General features: G+C 36.1%; 1 protein-coding gene across 4 annotated transcripts in view; it reads left to right on the forward strand.

The window, feature by feature from the left end:
* LOC131398997 (sperm-associated antigen 16 protein-like) overlaps window positions 1-17,541 on the forward strand; it is a 598,225-nt gene that overhangs the window by 159,640 nt on the left and 421,044 nt on the right. For all 4 annotated transcript variants that reach the window (XM_058532945.1, XM_058532944.1, XM_058532947.1 and 1 more), the window contains exon 3: window positions 14,664-14,849. In XM_058532945.1, the coding sequence (XP_058388928.1) occupies window positions 14,664-14,849 (186 nt within the window). The remainder of the gene's footprint in view (window positions 1-14,663; window positions 14,850-17,541) is intronic.

The raw sequence follows: 17,541 nt of genomic DNA on the forward strand, positions 1-17,541 counted from the left end.
AGGTGAAATCTGTGCTGTTTTTCTAGAGTTTCTTAGAAATGTGTTGGAGAATCTGCTGAAATCATATCTATTGTCCCCCTATCCAATCCACTGATTTTATGGTGGAACAGAGGACACCTCCAGAAAGACCAGCAAAACTTTTTGGCGATTATGAAATCTTTGACAGGAAATTGGAGGACTTGGGAATACATGTGTTGTTACCATTACTTCTTTCTTTTATCTACACTTGTAGGAATAGAGGGACAGGTGAGGTAAACAGCTGGCTTTAAACATGATTTAAATTAATGAACTTCGGATTTCTGAAAAGTGGCTTCATAAACTGAAATGCTCAGTTGGGTTCCCAGGTAAAAATTCAACATAGCTCAGAATATTAGAAATAGCTTTGTTTGTCCTGCAACAAACTGAACTTATCGAGAAAACTTCAACCTGAATGTGGGGGCTGGTCATTAGAAAAAATTAGTCTGTCATGGAAAGGAAAATAATAATTCAAAAATTAAAAATGAGAAATAATTAGTGAAAGGGTAAGAAAGAGTATCTAATGCCTCAAGGAATACAAATTAAGCAGAGTGAATCTCATATTTTAATGTATGGAAATATGTATGATCAAGATTTGAAGAGATAGGACACAAGAATGAATCAGAGTAATCGAAACATACACCCTGTTCAATAGAAACAGACCAGTTATGAGTCGAGGTAGAGTGGATGTACAGCTTCTTAGATTTCCATGCACCTCTACAGTGGACGTAGCATGGAGGAGAATATTTGGGTGATAAAGAAAGGAGATGAATGGCGTGTCATCTGTAGGACATGATGTCTTTCCCCCTCTACTCTGAAAACTGTTGAGTGAAAGAGGGATTATTTGAATTCTGAATGATGCCAATAATTATAACTAACTTTAAAGAGAGAAAGTTTTATATAGAAGAAAATAAGTTTAATCAAAGGAAGACTTTCTAACAGAGCTACTCAAACCCAAATAAATTGGGTTTCCTGTTACTAGAAGTATTAAACAGAGGCTGGGCAATGAAGTCCTAGCTTATCGGTAGAGATAATTAAAATGAGAGATATGTGATTAGATTAGATGGATTTAAGGGCTCTTTCAGCATTGAGATTCTAGAATTCTCTGATATACTTTCACCAAGCCAGTATTGAATGTATCCTAATTGTCATTATAATATTGCCAATTATGGAAAACATCTTGTTTTGTAGCAGAAACAGAGGCACTGTTGCTTCTGGAACCATATTGATATCCTGCTCATATCCATCGTAAGGCTTTTAGACAGTGTGGCTTTGGCAGATGTGGATCGTGAAAAAAATCTGAGCCCAAGACTGAACATTCCTTCCCAAACATACAAAGAAAATCTTTTTCTAAATATCCTTTCCAGACTGGATGTGGGGAATAGTTATTTGGAAAATATTGTCCCAGTTTCACTTAGAACTTGCACAAGTCTGCGAGAAGCAATGCTCTTCACTACACTTCTTGTTTTATTGCGGCTATGTGCAACAACTCTTGATGCCAAAGCAGAAGCTGCTAAAAAAGCATTCCATTCTATATTTAGTCAGAGGCTTCAGGTGATGAAATATGTACACTGCCTCTGTTGACCTTGAATATTGTCAAATCAATCCTGCTAAGACACACACCCACGTGTTTTGGTTACCACGTACTCCTGAGAGTCAGAAGAGTGTACATTGGAAAATTCTGCAATTCAGAATTTTTACTAACTCCCATAAGAGGTCAAAAGAAGGTGGAGAAGGAGCAGCATTACAGAGGGGCTTTCCACTGGAAAAATGGCGTGTCCCCATTCACCGCAATTTAGACTTGGAAAAATCCTTTAGCAAAGTAGAAAAGACAAGTGTTAGGCTGAGACTTTGCCTTGAGAATCATTTACCAAAATCTGGGAATGACTTTGATTATAAAAAGTATAGCTCTCAAAATAACTAAATTCAATAATTAAGTGCAAGGCTATAACAGATATCCCTGTCAATTCTCTAATGTTTTTTCTGTTTTCCCTTCAACAAACCTGGTGTTCGTCATGCTCCCAGAGTTATCTTCCGAAAATTAATATCTGATTACCTTACCAACTGCCCTTAAAACTCTTTAATCTCTCCTGATAGCCTGCAGATTAAAACTTGGGACTGTAGGAAAGGCTTTTTATTATTTGACTATAGTTTATCTATTACGACTAATTTTTCCATTATTCTCTTCTTGAACGCAAAATACTTAAAAATCTCTGAATATGCCAAAATTTCCACATGCTAAGTGCTCATCCTTTTTCCTTTCCTATTTCCACGTTGTGAACACCTGCTTACACATGTAGAGTTTGTTCAGATGTGCTCACCTTTTTAAAGTCTTCATGACCACCCTCCAAGCCTAGAAAATTGATTACACCCTTCTCTGTCCTGTCACTCTATCCTGTATGTCACCTATTAAAACACTTATTAAAATATTATAATCAGTTGATTATATATTTGTGTAACCTATTAGACCATGAGGTCTTTGAGGGCCTATTTTATTTCAATCTTCTTTGTATCCACAGGACATAGTACATTTTGTGAATTTCAAATTATATTTTATATCATTTATTTTCCAAAAGAATTTAGAGAACTTGCCAATATAGGAAGATAAGTTCTTTGAGAGACAATTAATGTGAAGGATAACTTAGAACAGGTAAAATACGATGAAGCCAGGAGTCAAGTTAATACATAAAATGCATATAATCTACCTTAAATCCTTTGTGTTAAAGGTTGGCTATATGGGCATTCATTAATTAATAAAAGCTGTAGCATAATGTTATTATTATTATTATTATTTTTTTGAGGAAGATTAGCCCTGAGCTAACATCTGTTGCCACTCCTCCTCTTTTTTGCTGAGGAACATTGGCCCTGGGCTAATATCCGTGCCCATCTTCCTCTACTTTATATGGGATACCACCATAGTGTGGCTTGATAAGCAGTGCATAGGTCCATGCCCGAGATCTGAACCTGCAAACCCTGGGCCACTGAAGTGGAGCGCATGATCTTAACCACTATGCCATCAGGCTGTCCTCGCATAATGTTATTTTTTTAATTGCTAAAGGGAGGCTTGAACATTGGGCCTAAGTATTCTAGCAGTGAACAAAAAGAAGTAGACCTAGTCAGCTATGTGGTTTTCATTGTTAATAAGAGATCACCTCAAGCTGTTCAGCAACTATTCTCTCTAGTAAGACCTGAATGGCATTTCACCATGGGGTCCATGTTAAGAGTATATGATACTCTGTATAATATATAAACTATAGAGCAACAGCCTTGATAACAACCTTTAAGTAATACAGATTTTCATAGTGTTGTACTTTATAAATTCCCTTATTATAGGGCAATGGAACAATGTCGCAGGGAATTCAGTAAAAGAAAATCTATGGTGGTGAAGGAGAGGTAGAAAAAATTATTTCTGAATTTACAACCATCTGACTCTCATAATTTAATCCAAAGAATGAATGTAAAGAATTTGAGGAGTATGTGTACTTTATATCCTTCATATCCTTTGTATAACTGGTAAATAGTGGATACCCAAGAGGAATTGAATAAATTAATGAGCTTAAAAAACACAATAATCTAATTATAGCATAGACTTGGTTGGGAATCCAAGCACTAGAGAAGATGTTGTGGTATAGAAATTGCCTCAGTGTGTAAGCAGACTCAGTGGTGTGCAGGGCCAAGTTTGAATGTAGAAAAGTTCTGGTGTACATGGCAAAAAAATCATTCTCAATAAAGAGTGGCTTCTCTGTCTTAAAAGCCATATGAACACAGGGCCAGAAATAGACACGAGGTGTAGAAATGGAGAGCTCTTGCCTTTGGACTATGAGAAGGAGGCTTGAGTCCTGGTCTGAATGAAAATGATGCAGCCCCTGGAACTTTATGAGAAGCAGGGGCAATAGTGGGTCTTCACATTCTAGACCCGGAGAGATGGTCATTTTAAATTCTGCAAGATGGTGGCATTGAGGCTATTAGTAAATCATTTGTCTCTGTAAAACGGGACTCAAGCAGGGTGTCGAATCTAACTTAAAGGCATTCATTATCTGTGTCTATACCAAAGAGTAAAGAACTAGGTAAAGCAGAACCCCACAAAACTGTGAGAGCTTAAGAGCAGAAAATAAGAGAAATCGGCAAAACACATAGTAAGTGGTAAGCGCTGCGGAAAAAAACAATGCAGCAAAGGAGCCTAGCGTCAGAGGTGAGATTGCAATCTAGGTAGGGCTCCTTGAGGTCTTTCTGTAAAGGCCTGAGGAAAGGGAGGAAACCAGTCATTGGTTTTCTGGGAAAGAACATTCCAGAAAGAAAGAACAGCGAGTGCAAAGGCCTTGTGTAGCTAGAGGTGGGAGTGAGGAGAAGAGTAGGAGGAGAAAATCAGAGTGGTAGCTAGGTGGTGGTGGGTGGATCATGGAGTGCCTTGTTTTTGTGGTTAGGATTTTAGCTCTTACTCTGGCAGAAGAGAAACCATCGGAGAGTTTTGAGCAGAAGAGCAGCATGGACAGGATCTTTAAAGCTTCTGTACTGAAAATAGATTGTAGAGGGACAAGATCAGAAGCAGGAAGACCGGCTAGGAGGCTACTGGTATGATTCAGACCTAAGGCTTGGAATTTGGTTAGTACATGACTCTACTAAATTCCCTACTGTGATGATCCAAAGATTCAATGAACTTGACTTTTCACTAGGAACAGAAGGTATATTATTTCTGCAACTTAGTTTATGGGAGCTAGTTATTTATTCACTGAATTTTTTTGTGTCCTGCATCTTTCCAGAAAAGATATGAGGTAGATGGAAGATGTGCTATGTTCCTGAGGCTATATGATAATATCCTCCAACACAGCCTGAACTTTTATATGTATAATAACTCAGGCAAAATTCAGAAGGAAATAATTTATTATGTCATGAAATAAAGCTTCTTTAAGAAAATGAATATCTAAATAAGATGTCCAGGGGTAAAATGGGACATAGGATCCATTTGCATACAGTTTTTTTTTGTTTGTATTTATAAACCCTGAAGAAGTAATGTTTGAGCTATCTACTAGAAACAGTAGTTTAGAGACTACATCATATTCATAATTGTGTTTCATTCATTGATTCAATAGCTATTTATTGAGAGTCCCCACATGCTAAGTACAATGCTAGACATTGGGGATATAGCAGTGAATAAAAAAAGTTCCTGCCCTCATATATGTTACATTCTGTCAGGGAGAGAGATGATGAATAAAAAAGGGATGTATAGTTTAATAGAAGGTGATAAGTGCTGTAGAGAAAAATAATACAATGAAAGTCAACAAGGAGAGGCAAGAAGTCGGGGTGATGCAGTATTTTAAGTGGAACTAGCAGAGATGCCCTCCATGATAATGTGAAGTTGAGGAAAAGGTCTTAACTGAAGTCGTGGAGCAAGCCACAGGAATAACTGGAGGAAATAGCATCCTAGTGCCAGAGGAAGTGTGTGCAGATGTCCTGAGGGGAGCATACTTGTTGTGTTTGAGAAACACGGGGGGGATGCTGGATTGAGCTGTCTAGCACAGTGTCTAGAGTATTGTAACCAACTGTGAAATGAATGAATCTCCTGTGCCTTGAAGTCTCCCAGCACTTAGGCTAAATTCCAAGTTCCTCGCTACGGCCAACAATGTTCTGAGTGGTCTGGCCCTTCCTACTTCTTAGGTCTCCCCTTCTACACCTCCACCTCCACCCTCCATTCTACCTCCGGCCCCCCTGCCATACTGATCTTTCAGCCCCTTGAGCAAGTCATGTCCTTCTCAGGGCCTGTTCTTGCAAATTGTGCTCTGCCTAGAATATTGGATCAAAAAGGAATCTTGAAATGTAGAGGTCTTGAGATAGCTGAAAAAATTTAGATTTAATATCCTGAAAATAATTTTTTTCCACACAAAAGCCTAAGGTATGCATAGAAACTTAATAAAAAAAGGATGAGAACCATGTTTTTGTAACTATGAATATATATCAAAATATTATAGTTACCGAAGATCGTTGTTCAAGAATATCCAATTTTAATGTCATGTACGTACATACTAGAGATACTCAGAAGTATGTTGAGTGCAATAAGAAAATTTAATAATAAAATAGTTATTAACTAAATAATAAAATAATTAATAACTAAGTAATAAAGTAATCTCAAAGGTTTAAATGAATACTTTAAAGTTTGAATGCATTCTGGGGACTTTATCTTATTTCCAGGACAACACCATTATTCAACATCTCCACATAAAGTTTCATAAAATAACCTACCCATTTCTATTCTTCTGCATCTACAACCTAAAAAATAAGATAAATATGAAGGGTAAAACAGAATAAAAGGAATTAGTAACATGTTAGTAGTTTTATAATTCTTTTTCTTTCCACTGTACTAAGATGTCTTGTTCTATATAAACTTGTTCATATATGTTCAACCCTAAACTATATAGGTTATGCCAATCTATTAACACAGATCCATTTCCAATTGAAATCTTTCCTCCCTTATTACATATATCATTCATGCATTCCCCCAATAAATAGCATGTCCTATAAATACCATATATCAGGCACAGGGGAGTCAACAATGAACAAAACAGATGTGGTCCTTTCGCTTGTGTAGTTTAAGTAGTTTAACAAGTGCAATGATAAGGAAGTATGGGTCACCTAATTCTCCGTCATTTCTACTCTACACTGTGCAGGCACCTTAGAATTTACTACACCACAGATCTAGGTACAAAACGTTCCTCATCCTCATCATCAGGTCTCCTTGGATGCAATCTAGAAGCAAATTTAAACATTATAGATAGTCCAACCGTATGAGTGTGTCCTATGTCTCTATGTCTACAAAGTTGATGGTACACCAGTGGTTGAAAATCGCTGACCAGCAGGTAGTGTGAATGAGAGAGGCATGTAAGGTGTGAAACAGTGGGAACGGTGGGAACTGTGTTGATGTGGAAAGTACGTGTCCTGTGAAAAGGGAAGGCGCTACTCAGCTCCCGATGATTTTGTTCATGTTAGTCATTTGTGAGATCCTCCAATTAAAAAGGAAGCCAGCAATAGAACACCCTGTGGGTCAAAATCAAACACATTTGAAGGTTGAGTCTGGTCCACCTGCCAGTGTCTTGCCATTCCTGTGTGAAAGGTGAAAGGCTGAGCTGCAAATCCAACTGAAGATTCTCAAGCAACTGACAGAGGTGACCCTGGAGCCCCAAGCAATGCACTCATCCAAGGAAGGGCAGTAGTTGTCTAGCCAGGCAGGGAAGCCCACAGTGTGGAGGTCATCCTCCTCTGTGCTGTGCTGCACATATTCTCCTTTTGAACTCTCCCTGCCCTGCCCTTCTACGAGAAACTCAATGATAAATTATTACAAATGTTCCTAGGGCTTTGCTGGCTGTAATTAACATTTATTTCCATTTTCTGTGTTTCTCTCCTGTACTTCTTTCTTGAATTCAGTCTTGCTCTGTAATCACACACTCTCTGAATTCTCTGAGCTACTCAGGCAGCAGCCCTTCTTTCCTGAGCTCACAATGCTGCTCTCTGCTTTTGCTAGAGTCTGTCACATCCGCACGTAGTGCTGTCTTCTCAGTTGACTTTGTTTGCGGCTTTTGGTTGGTTCCAGATTTCTACATAAAAGAAGCTTGTATCATTTGGGAGTGAAAGGAAGAACACCTGCATGTGAGCACTGTTTACTTCAGAAAACCCACCCAGACCCTTCTCTGTGTGGGCTTGTACTTACCTTACTCTACTCCGCCACAATGCCCTCACCCCCAGCCCTAATGCAGCCAGCAGCTCTGTATCAAAGGTTAAGGGTTTAGAGTAACTTGTATGAAAGCATTCTCAGCCATTTTGTCTCACAAAAACTTGACTTAAAGTTTGGGGGACTCTGACAAACTGGGCACACTAAATGTACTGTAAATGTGTCTTAATATTTTTCAAGTAATCTAAATTCCAAATGTAAGCTTTTCTAATATAATCATTTTATGAGGTCAGTGAAATCAGAACTGCATCTTTTATGTACACAAAAACAGTGCAAGAAAATATTTTAATTTAATTAGATTTTGGTTGTATGTCATTCTGCTACATAAAGTAATACATACTCTATGGTAACTGAGAACATCACGAGTGATAGTACTTTTACAAATTCAGATAGTCTGGTTGATTAGATAGACACAAGTAGATGAGACTATAATATAATGGCAGTAATTGGATTCCATTCCACTTTTTATGGAAATGTGGATAAGCAATTCCATATAAAAACTGAACTAGAGATAACAAGATAATCCTTTTAAAAATAATCTCAAGTTTGAATAGTACCCAGAATTTAAAATGGGCTCTTGTAAGAATTCTCTTATTTGATCTTCAAAACAACACTTTATATTGAGCAGAACGGATCATCCATATTTCCAAATAAAGACAATGAATTTCAGAGATGTTAAATGTAAATGTTAAATGGCCTATCCAAGGTCATGTGGGTTGTCCAGCAGAGCCAGGATTAGAAGCCAACCACATCTCCTTGTTTCAACACTTTCCACTTCCTGCTCTGAGAGGCATTGAGTCTTTCTTTCTGCCTCTTCTCATGAAACATTTTAGCACATTACTTTAAAAACAACCAATTAGCACCAATCTGGAATCTGTAATGTACTTAATTCTCAAAACTAAAGTCATTTTCAACAGTAACAAACTCTCATATTTCTGCAGTTATGTGCTAAAGTCTGAAAAAAGTCAATAATTTGCGTAGAGAACATGCAAAATGTGGAATAAAGCAATTATAGGAAGTGTAAAGTATTTCTAAAAATAATTGATACTTATGGCTTATTGTTTGCCAAGTATAAATTGGCTTGACCCAAACCAATTTGATATGATTTATTTGTGGACATTCATAAGTTGCAAAAAGTTGATGTTAATATAAATAACACTTTTTATGAAAAATAAATATAATTCCCAAAACAACAACAAAAAAAACACTAATGAAAAGAATGACACTACTTTATACTTGTGTAAAATCTCTTTAGTATCTTGCTTAATAGATTGTAATCTTCAGGGACGTTTTTCTTTGCTTCTTGTTCAGCCTCAGCAGAGATTTATTTTATTAGATTTTTCAAAGAACCACTTTGGTCTTTATCTTCCATTGTATTTGTTTATCGTATATTTTTTCTAAACTGAAAGTCTCATGCTTAGCAGAACAATTTTGAGGCTGTCTTCTTTTCATTGTAAGAAGGTAAGAAATTTAAGTTGCCTTTGAAATACTATTTTGATTTCACTTCGTAGTTTTGATATGTTGTGTTTTTATTCAGTTCTCATTATTTTCAAACATTCATTATTATTTCTTCTTTGATATGTAAGTTATTTAAACTTTGTTTTAAAATTCACACATATATAGGTTTTAAAAATATATAATTTTATTATTCATTTATAACAATTGAATTATGATGAGAAAATATGGTAACAATTACATTAAATTTGTTGAGACTTGCTTTATGGCTTACTATATTAGCTATTTTTATAAATGTGCTTGAGAAGAATGTGTAGTCACTAATTATTTGGTGAAGGATTTTATATATGGCCATTAAGATTTGTAATTTTTATTTCTTAAATATTGTATATCTTTATTTATATTTTGAATTAGAAACAAAATTGAGACAGGTGTGCAAATCTTTCATTTTGACAATACATTCATTATTTTTGTTTCTATGGTTCTAACATTGTTACTTTTTATTAGTTAAGATGCATTTAGTATTGTTATATAATTTAGTTTTTAAACCTTTCTAAGAATGAAGTATTTTATCATTATGTAGGGACTCTTTTTTTTTTTTTTTTTGTGAGGAGATCAGCCCTGAGCTAACATCTGCCAATCCTCCTCTTTTTTTTTTTTTTTTGCTGAGGAAGACGGCCCTGGGCTAGCATCGGTGCCTATCTTCCTCCACTTTATATGGGACGCCGCCACAGCATGGCTTACCAAGCAGTGCGTCGGTGCGCGCCCGGGATCCGAACCAGCGAAGCCCGGGCCGCCGCAGCGGAGCGCGCGCACTTAACCGCTTGCGCCACCGGGCCGGCCCCCATATGTAGGGACTCTCTTTATCCCTAATAACACATTTTTGCCCTAAGGTCTTTTCTGTTTGATATTAACACAATCAGCCCTTGGTATCAGTGGGTTCAGCATCCTCAGATTCAAAAAACCATGGTTGGGGGCCAGCTCCGGTGGCCTAGCGGTTAAGTTTGGTGCACTTTGCTTCGGCGGCCTGGGTTCAGTTCCCACGCACGGACCTGCACCACTTATCTGTCAGTGGCCATGCTGTGGCGGCCACTCACATACAAAATAGAGGAAGATTGGCAGCAGATGTTAGCTCAGGGGGAATCTTCCTCAGCCAAAAAAAAAAAGATTATAAACAAAACAAAACAACAACAAAAAACACTGTTGGAAAGACCTAAAATAGTTGAGCCTGTACTGAATATGTACAGACATTTTTTCTTGTCACTATTCCTTAAACAAGAGAGTATAACAACTATTTACATAGTATTTACATTGTGTTAGGTATTGTAAGTAATCTAGAGATGATCTAAAGTATGTGCGTAAATTATATGTAACTACCCCGCCATTTTATATAAGAGACTTGACCAACTGCTGATTTTGGTATCCTGCTGATTTTGGACATCTGAGGGACAATTGTAACCCACTTCATCTTTATTTTCATTTCCTTTTGGTTAGGTGTGTTTTCTTCATTTGTTTTTACTTTCAACCTTGTATGTCCATAGGAGTTTACTGTGCCTCATGTAAACAATGTGTAGCTGAATTTGTTACTTTTCAGCCAAACTGACAAATCTTTGCTTTTTAACTTCCAGTTTAGTCCATTTGTATTTATTGGTTTTATTATGTTAGAATTTCTTTTTACTGTCTTTAATTTGTTCATTTTCTATTTTTACCACTTATTCTAGTATTTTTTCCCCTCCTTTATTGCTTTATTTTGGATAAAGGTTTATAATTGTTAGCTTTTCTTACCTGTTTCTTCTTTCTTGTAGTGGTCTAGAAGGTATCTACTTTATTTCTGTTCTTATAGTGGTTACCCTTGACATTTTACTATGCAAACTTAATAAAGTCTAAAATTTATCAATGCATTACCTTTCCTTCCAAACAACACAGGAACATTATTGTCAGTATGATTGTTGTTGTTTTCTTAATTTTTATTTTTTCAAGCACTATTTATGTACTCAAATATTTGGATATACTGCCGTCTTTACCAAATTCTTTGATCACCATTCCTTCATTTCAAATCTTCCTTCTAGGATTTTTTGTTTTTTCCCCTGAAATACATTCTTAGTAGTTCCTGTAGGGGAAGACTGCTTTGTTTAGCTGAAGACATTTTTATTTGCCTAAGTTTTGAGAGAGATTTTGTTAATTTTAGAGTAACATTATTTTCTGTTAGCTCTTTGAAGAAATTCCAGATCTTCCACTTACTAGGTCTGAGATGTTCAAGTGTTTTGGACATACTAATGGTGTCCTATAGGAGGGTTGTGAGGATTGAATATGTACAATGTGCTTAGCAGAGTTTCTATCACATATTAAGCACTATGTAAATAAAAAAAACCTTTCCCTCTATTTTTTTCCTCTTCTCCTTATTCTTCTAATTAATATTGTTGTTGCCTATGGTGCTCTGTAGTTGACTGAAATTTATCTAAGTAAAGATTTCTCTTTGTTTGCACTGTTTACTTTGCTTGGTATATATTTTTCTTCCTGAATCTGTCATTCTAAATCTTAAATTTTCTAGTTTCTGTAAATTCTCAACTTTTAATTCTTTGAATGTTGCATGCATATTTTTATATCATTCTCTTCTGATATTTTTATTAGAAAAATGTATATTTTTATTCCACCGTCCCTATTTCTCAACTTATATACTGTTATGGACTGAATGTCTGTGTCCCCCCTAAATTCATATGTTGAAGCCACAATGCCAATGAGATGGTATAAGGAGGTGGGACTTTTAGGAGATAATTGGGTTTAGTTGAGCTCATAAGAGTAGAGTCCTGTGATGAGATTAATGCCCTTATAAGAAGAGAAAGAGACATCAGAGCTTCCTCTCTCTCTGCCATGTGAGGACACAGCAAGAAGACAGCTATCCACAAAACCAGGAAGAGCCCTTACTAGGAACCAAATTGGCTAACACCTTGATCTTGGACTTTCCAGCCTCTAGAACTGTGAAAAATAAATTTCTATTGTTTACGACACCCAATCTATGTTATTTAGATACAGCAGCCCAAGCCACCTAAGAAATATACAGTTTTCATTTCCTGGTCTATTTATACTCTAGGAAAGGTAATGTTTTTTTCAGGTTATCTTCCAATGCATTTACTGTGTCTTTTGCTGTGTCTAATCTGCTATTTAACTCATCCACTGATTTCTTAATTTCAATAATTAGATTTTTTTTATTTCTAAATGTTCTATTTTGTTTCAGATCTGCTGATTCATTTTATAATCTTTTGTTGCTTGATAATTTATGTCATCTGTTATTTCTTTATACATTTAATTCATAGTTATATTCTGTGCATTGTAATTACCACAACTATAGCCCTTCAGAGTGTAAGCCTTTGCTAATTTTATCACCTCACCTTCAGTCATAGCTTTTTATTTCCCATTGTGTGTTTGGTAATTTTTTTTTTTGTAAGCTTATATTTGGTTGAGTTTTTTTCTATAAAATGCTGAGGGCCTAAATTAGAATGATTTAATCTATATGCTAACAATCTAGATCCACTTTTGCCCTTTTTGAGGGTTTTGGCTCCTCCTCTTTGTGTGGAGCAGAGGGAAACCTTGACTTTTGCATGACTTAGAGCACCTTTTGAATTTTAGTTCACCATTCTTTCTCTCTTGCTCTCTCTCAGCCCTCTGAGATGTCTTTATTTTCTTGTGAGGCAAAGGTTTACCGTTTTCCATATTTCAGTTCACGCCTTTTGAAAAGCGAAAACATTTCAAAGAAATTCATAAATTCATATTCTACATAGTTTGGATTTGTTTCATTTCATACACATAAACAACGATATCAATATACTAAAAACTTATGAAAAATATTGTTTATGTTTATTGCTGACAAAATATTAGTTTATGGCACTTATAAAGATAATTACAACTGTTTCATTCCAGTTGTAATTACTCCTATTGTGAATTTTGCTTCTCTTGTCACATAGTTTAAAGCAAGAGAGAAGCATATAGAACTTATCTGAAAGGATTTTTCAGCTACGGGCAGAAATATACCCTAGTAATTATTCTCCTGGAGCAAAACGTATGCTAGCCCATCAGAAAGGAAGATTTGAGAAAGAAGCATGATTAAATTATTTTTTATTTTTGTGTTCAGATATTTTTAGAAAAATGTATTATTCAGTCTGTAATATTAAAAAGTAAAATATTCAATGGCAAACATATATGCAAATAAACAACAGCTACAAAGCAAAGGACAGCTTGTAATATCTATCGGAGAGGGACCACCCGTCATAGAGTAATTTTTCAACTCGGCAATTTGAAAAATAAAATAGATGCCTTTTTGTAGCTTTAATGAGACTTCTTCCCTCTATGATCCACCTTGCCTGCAGCACCTTTAATCTCTCCCTCTCCAGCGGTTGTTTCTCCTCTGCACATAAATATTTAATCTTCTCAGCATAAAAATAAGCAAAAAAAAAAAAAAAGCAAGCAAAAGACTTGTCTTGATCCTGTCATTCTCTCTCTTAGAAATACGGGCCACCTTTTCTTCTTCATTTATAGCATAACTTCATTCACTCATTCATATATTTATTCATCCTGGAAGCATCTAATGAGCACTTCAGTTGGTCAACCATAATGCCTAATGCTGTAGAATTGGAGGAAGGAGAAATAATTCTCCATCAGAAACACAGGGAAAGGTGGGAAATAAGCAGTTCGTTATATTCAATGAGAAAAAAGTTAGTAATAACACATAGAAGGCGCATGCAATGCAGAAGGAAGTGGAGAAGATAATGAAATTGAAATTTTCTTGTAGTCGATGTCTTACCTAAAAAAACCAGGTATTGTTGCTCATGTCATTGATCCCCACTCATTTCTTAAACTAACTTTTGTGTCCACCTCGTGAAAGCCACTGCTTTTTTAAACATCTACTAACGACCTAACTGGAAAATCTAATGACTCATCCTCAACTACCCGGCACTTCGAAATCTTTCATCTCTTGAGATCTAGCTCAAAAGCCCTTCATTCCTGACTCACTTCTTTCTTCATTATCCAAACTGCACTCCTGAACCATTTAATTAATCCAAACATAAGAATGCTGACCTACTTTTCTGTATTTTATTATGTTTTTGAAATTGTCTTAGCCTACATCTAAATTTTCATCATTCTGAGGTCATATCATCCCCAGAGCTTATCACATAGCCCTGACCCCAACTCATGCTAAAAAAATACTGATTCAGTGAATTAACCTGGAAGAATATGGAAAAATCAATCTAGAAAGTATGCAACAGCAGTGTCTTTCATCAACTTGAATTACTAAACAGTACAAGTATCTAATTGTATAGATTCAAATAAGATTCAGGCAGTTAGAGATGGCATTAAAAGTAAAAATAACTCAGATACACAAACACACAAATTACTCACAGAATGCACCATCCCTAAAAATAAATTAACTATAAGTGATTTTTTTTAACAAATTACCTTTTCATGTTCTTGCAAATAGTGGCAACAAGTTGGCTACTTCAAGTGGTGACACTACGGTTAAATTATGGGACCTGACCAAAGGCAACTGCATTTTGACCTTTGAAGGGCACAACCATGCAGTGTGGTCCTGCACGTGGCACTCCTGTGGTGATTTTGTGGCTTCTTCCTCACTGGATACAACTAGTAAAATCTGGGATGTCAACAGGTAAGGAGTACTTTAAATATTATTAATCCTCTATCTTGACATGTATACATGCATAATGTTGTTTTTTTCCCTCAATACTACCACGGGAAAACATTAAAAAAAAAAACTGTCAGCTGATAAAATTATAGAGAGCTACTTAATCTCTGTGAAATCCATTTCTAACTCCATTAATCTTTGTTAATATAATGAGGCCTTTCAAAATGTAGGTATCAAGATCAAGCCTGTGTAATAAGATTAGAATTGCTTCATTGGAAAGCTGTTTGTTTTAAGCAGGATAGAAACAAATACTTATTTTAAAGAGTTACATTTTTAGTTCTCCCTTCAGGGAACAGGATTGCTCTCTCTAAATATTACCAAACTAACAATTTGATAGACATGGATATGGCAGAAATAATTAATTGCTTTATGCTTAATTTTGATATATTGTAATATTTTCCCAAATTAAATGTTTCTTGGCAATTTACGAATTATAAGAACTAATGAAATTTATGTATGCAAAGTCCTATACAATATCGTATGGGTGTAGAAATTTTGTTTTGATCTTAATTCAAGACGGAAAAATCTCTTATATTTACAGTGTCAAAATACCTGTCATCCGTGTATTTTTGGATGATTATTACAACCTGTTAGGTATACAAATTGGATACAGAGAGTTATGAAATATCCTGATTGCTTCAGCTAGCTAAGAAATTATAAATCATCATTCAGACTTCTGATGCTTTAATTATTGAAATGATGCCCAGATTCCAAATCTAAGTGATAATGACTCCTACAAATTTAGGTAAATGATTGTCACTAGCCAATGTAATTTATTTTGTAAGAGAAAGATGGACTCACTTTAAAGTTGGACACTGTTGCTTTGGGGTCATGTGTAAAAGAGGTACCTTGAACGAGCTTTCTCCATTCTCCCCTAAATCATGAATAACCTATTTAGAAGAGAAGAGAAATAAGGTGCTTGCAAAATGTCAGCAGGTTCTCTAGGAGGCTTCATTGACAGGGTGTGCTCTGTCCTATGCATACACTCATTGTCTCCTAAGGCCGTGTGCCACTTATTATGCTGTTTTCTTTCAGCACCAAACTCACCCTTCTATCTCTTTTTTTGTGATGCTAGAAGTGGAACTTTGCAAACCACGTTTTTGCTTTGCCAGCTGACTCTGTGTTAGGCTTTGGCAATAGGGGGTGCCTGCAGGAGACCGCGAGTCTGGAGGAGGAAGAGGGCACTTGCTCCTCGCTGCCTCCTTCCTATGGGCTTCTTCTGGACTTGCATTTCTATGAGCCTCATCCCAGCAACACGTCACCTTGGCAACAGCAGTTTGTTCCCATCACAGCAGCTGACTCCAGTTGGCAGTTTCTCCAACGCTTGCAGAAACAGCCGCATCATGCCGTCGCCAAAGACATTCGCTCGAGCAAACGGGTGCCGCCTTCTCAGAGGTCTGTGTTCCCAGCTCCGCATGGCCCCTTTTCCAATCTGAGGAGCAGCAATACCAGCAGACAAGTGCTGCCTCCTCAGTGGGCTGAGTTTCAGCTCTGCAGCCCCCCCTCTTCAAGGTTCCAAGCCTCAATAATTCCACCCTGTTCCCTTTGTTCCCTCTGTCCTACAGGTGGTATGTCTTTCCTGCAGTGGCTTTCTCCATCATACCTTCATGTTCTCTTTTTCTCTGTTTAGTTACCTAGCTAACAACTTTATACATGGTTAACAATCCCATATTTTAAATTCTTAGCATTAAAATGATAGACGCAAGTTCTGCCTCCTGACTGGACCTTGACAGATACCGGGCATTAACGGATAAATATCATTATCCACCTGAGTTATAAAGACACAGCTAAATAATGTTTGGCCTACTCTGTATGAGAAAACATAGCTCTGAACAATACGTTTTAAACTTGTTTCTATCTAAAATGGTGACAATTTAAGGTATATTTTAATTCTCAAATGGGTACCATTTGCTTAGCTGGAATAACCAGTCATATGTAATTCTTAATTTTATTATGTTTCTATATTATGCAACCAGATTTCATCAATATTTATCATAATAAATTACTGGAATTTTTAAAAACCATTTTATTGAGGTGTGATTGACATACAGAAAGCTGTACGTAGTTAATGTATACAACTTGATGAGTTTGGGGGTAAGTATAAACCTATGAAACCATCAACAATCTATGACAGAAACGTATCCATCATCTCCAAAAGTTTCCTCCTACCCTCCTTGTTTATTATTATTATTATTTGTGATAAGAACACTTAATATAAGATCCAGCCTTTTAGGAAGTTTTTAAGTATACAATACAGTGTTGTTCACTATAGATACTGTACATTATACAGTAGATCTGTAGGACTTACTCATCTTATATAACTGAAATTTTAACATTAGTGTCTAATTTTAATTTTTATCACCTTTGGCTTAGGTGAGGATCCTAATAAAAGATAGTGGCCCATTCTAAAATATAATACATCTTCAAATGTCTTAATCATTCAGAGTGTTTAAACCAAACTGTAGTTAAAAAGCTGATTCCCAATAAACTCAGCCCTACTTAGAATGATCTCAAACACTTTGACTTGATGACTTTTCTCCATGACCCTGATATCTAAACACTGTCTTCCAATTAATGCCCGGTAGATATTGATACAACAGATCCAAATTGCTCCTGATTGATGCCCAAAATACTTTACATCTCACATTTCTCATCA

Source organism: Diceros bicornis, chromosome 37 (genome assembly GCF_020826845.1).
Source record: "Diceros bicornis minor isolate mBicDic1 chromosome 37, mDicBic1.mat.cur, whole genome shotgun sequence".
Lineage (NCBI taxonomy): Eukaryota > Metazoa > Chordata > Mammalia > Perissodactyla > Rhinocerotidae > Diceros > Diceros bicornis.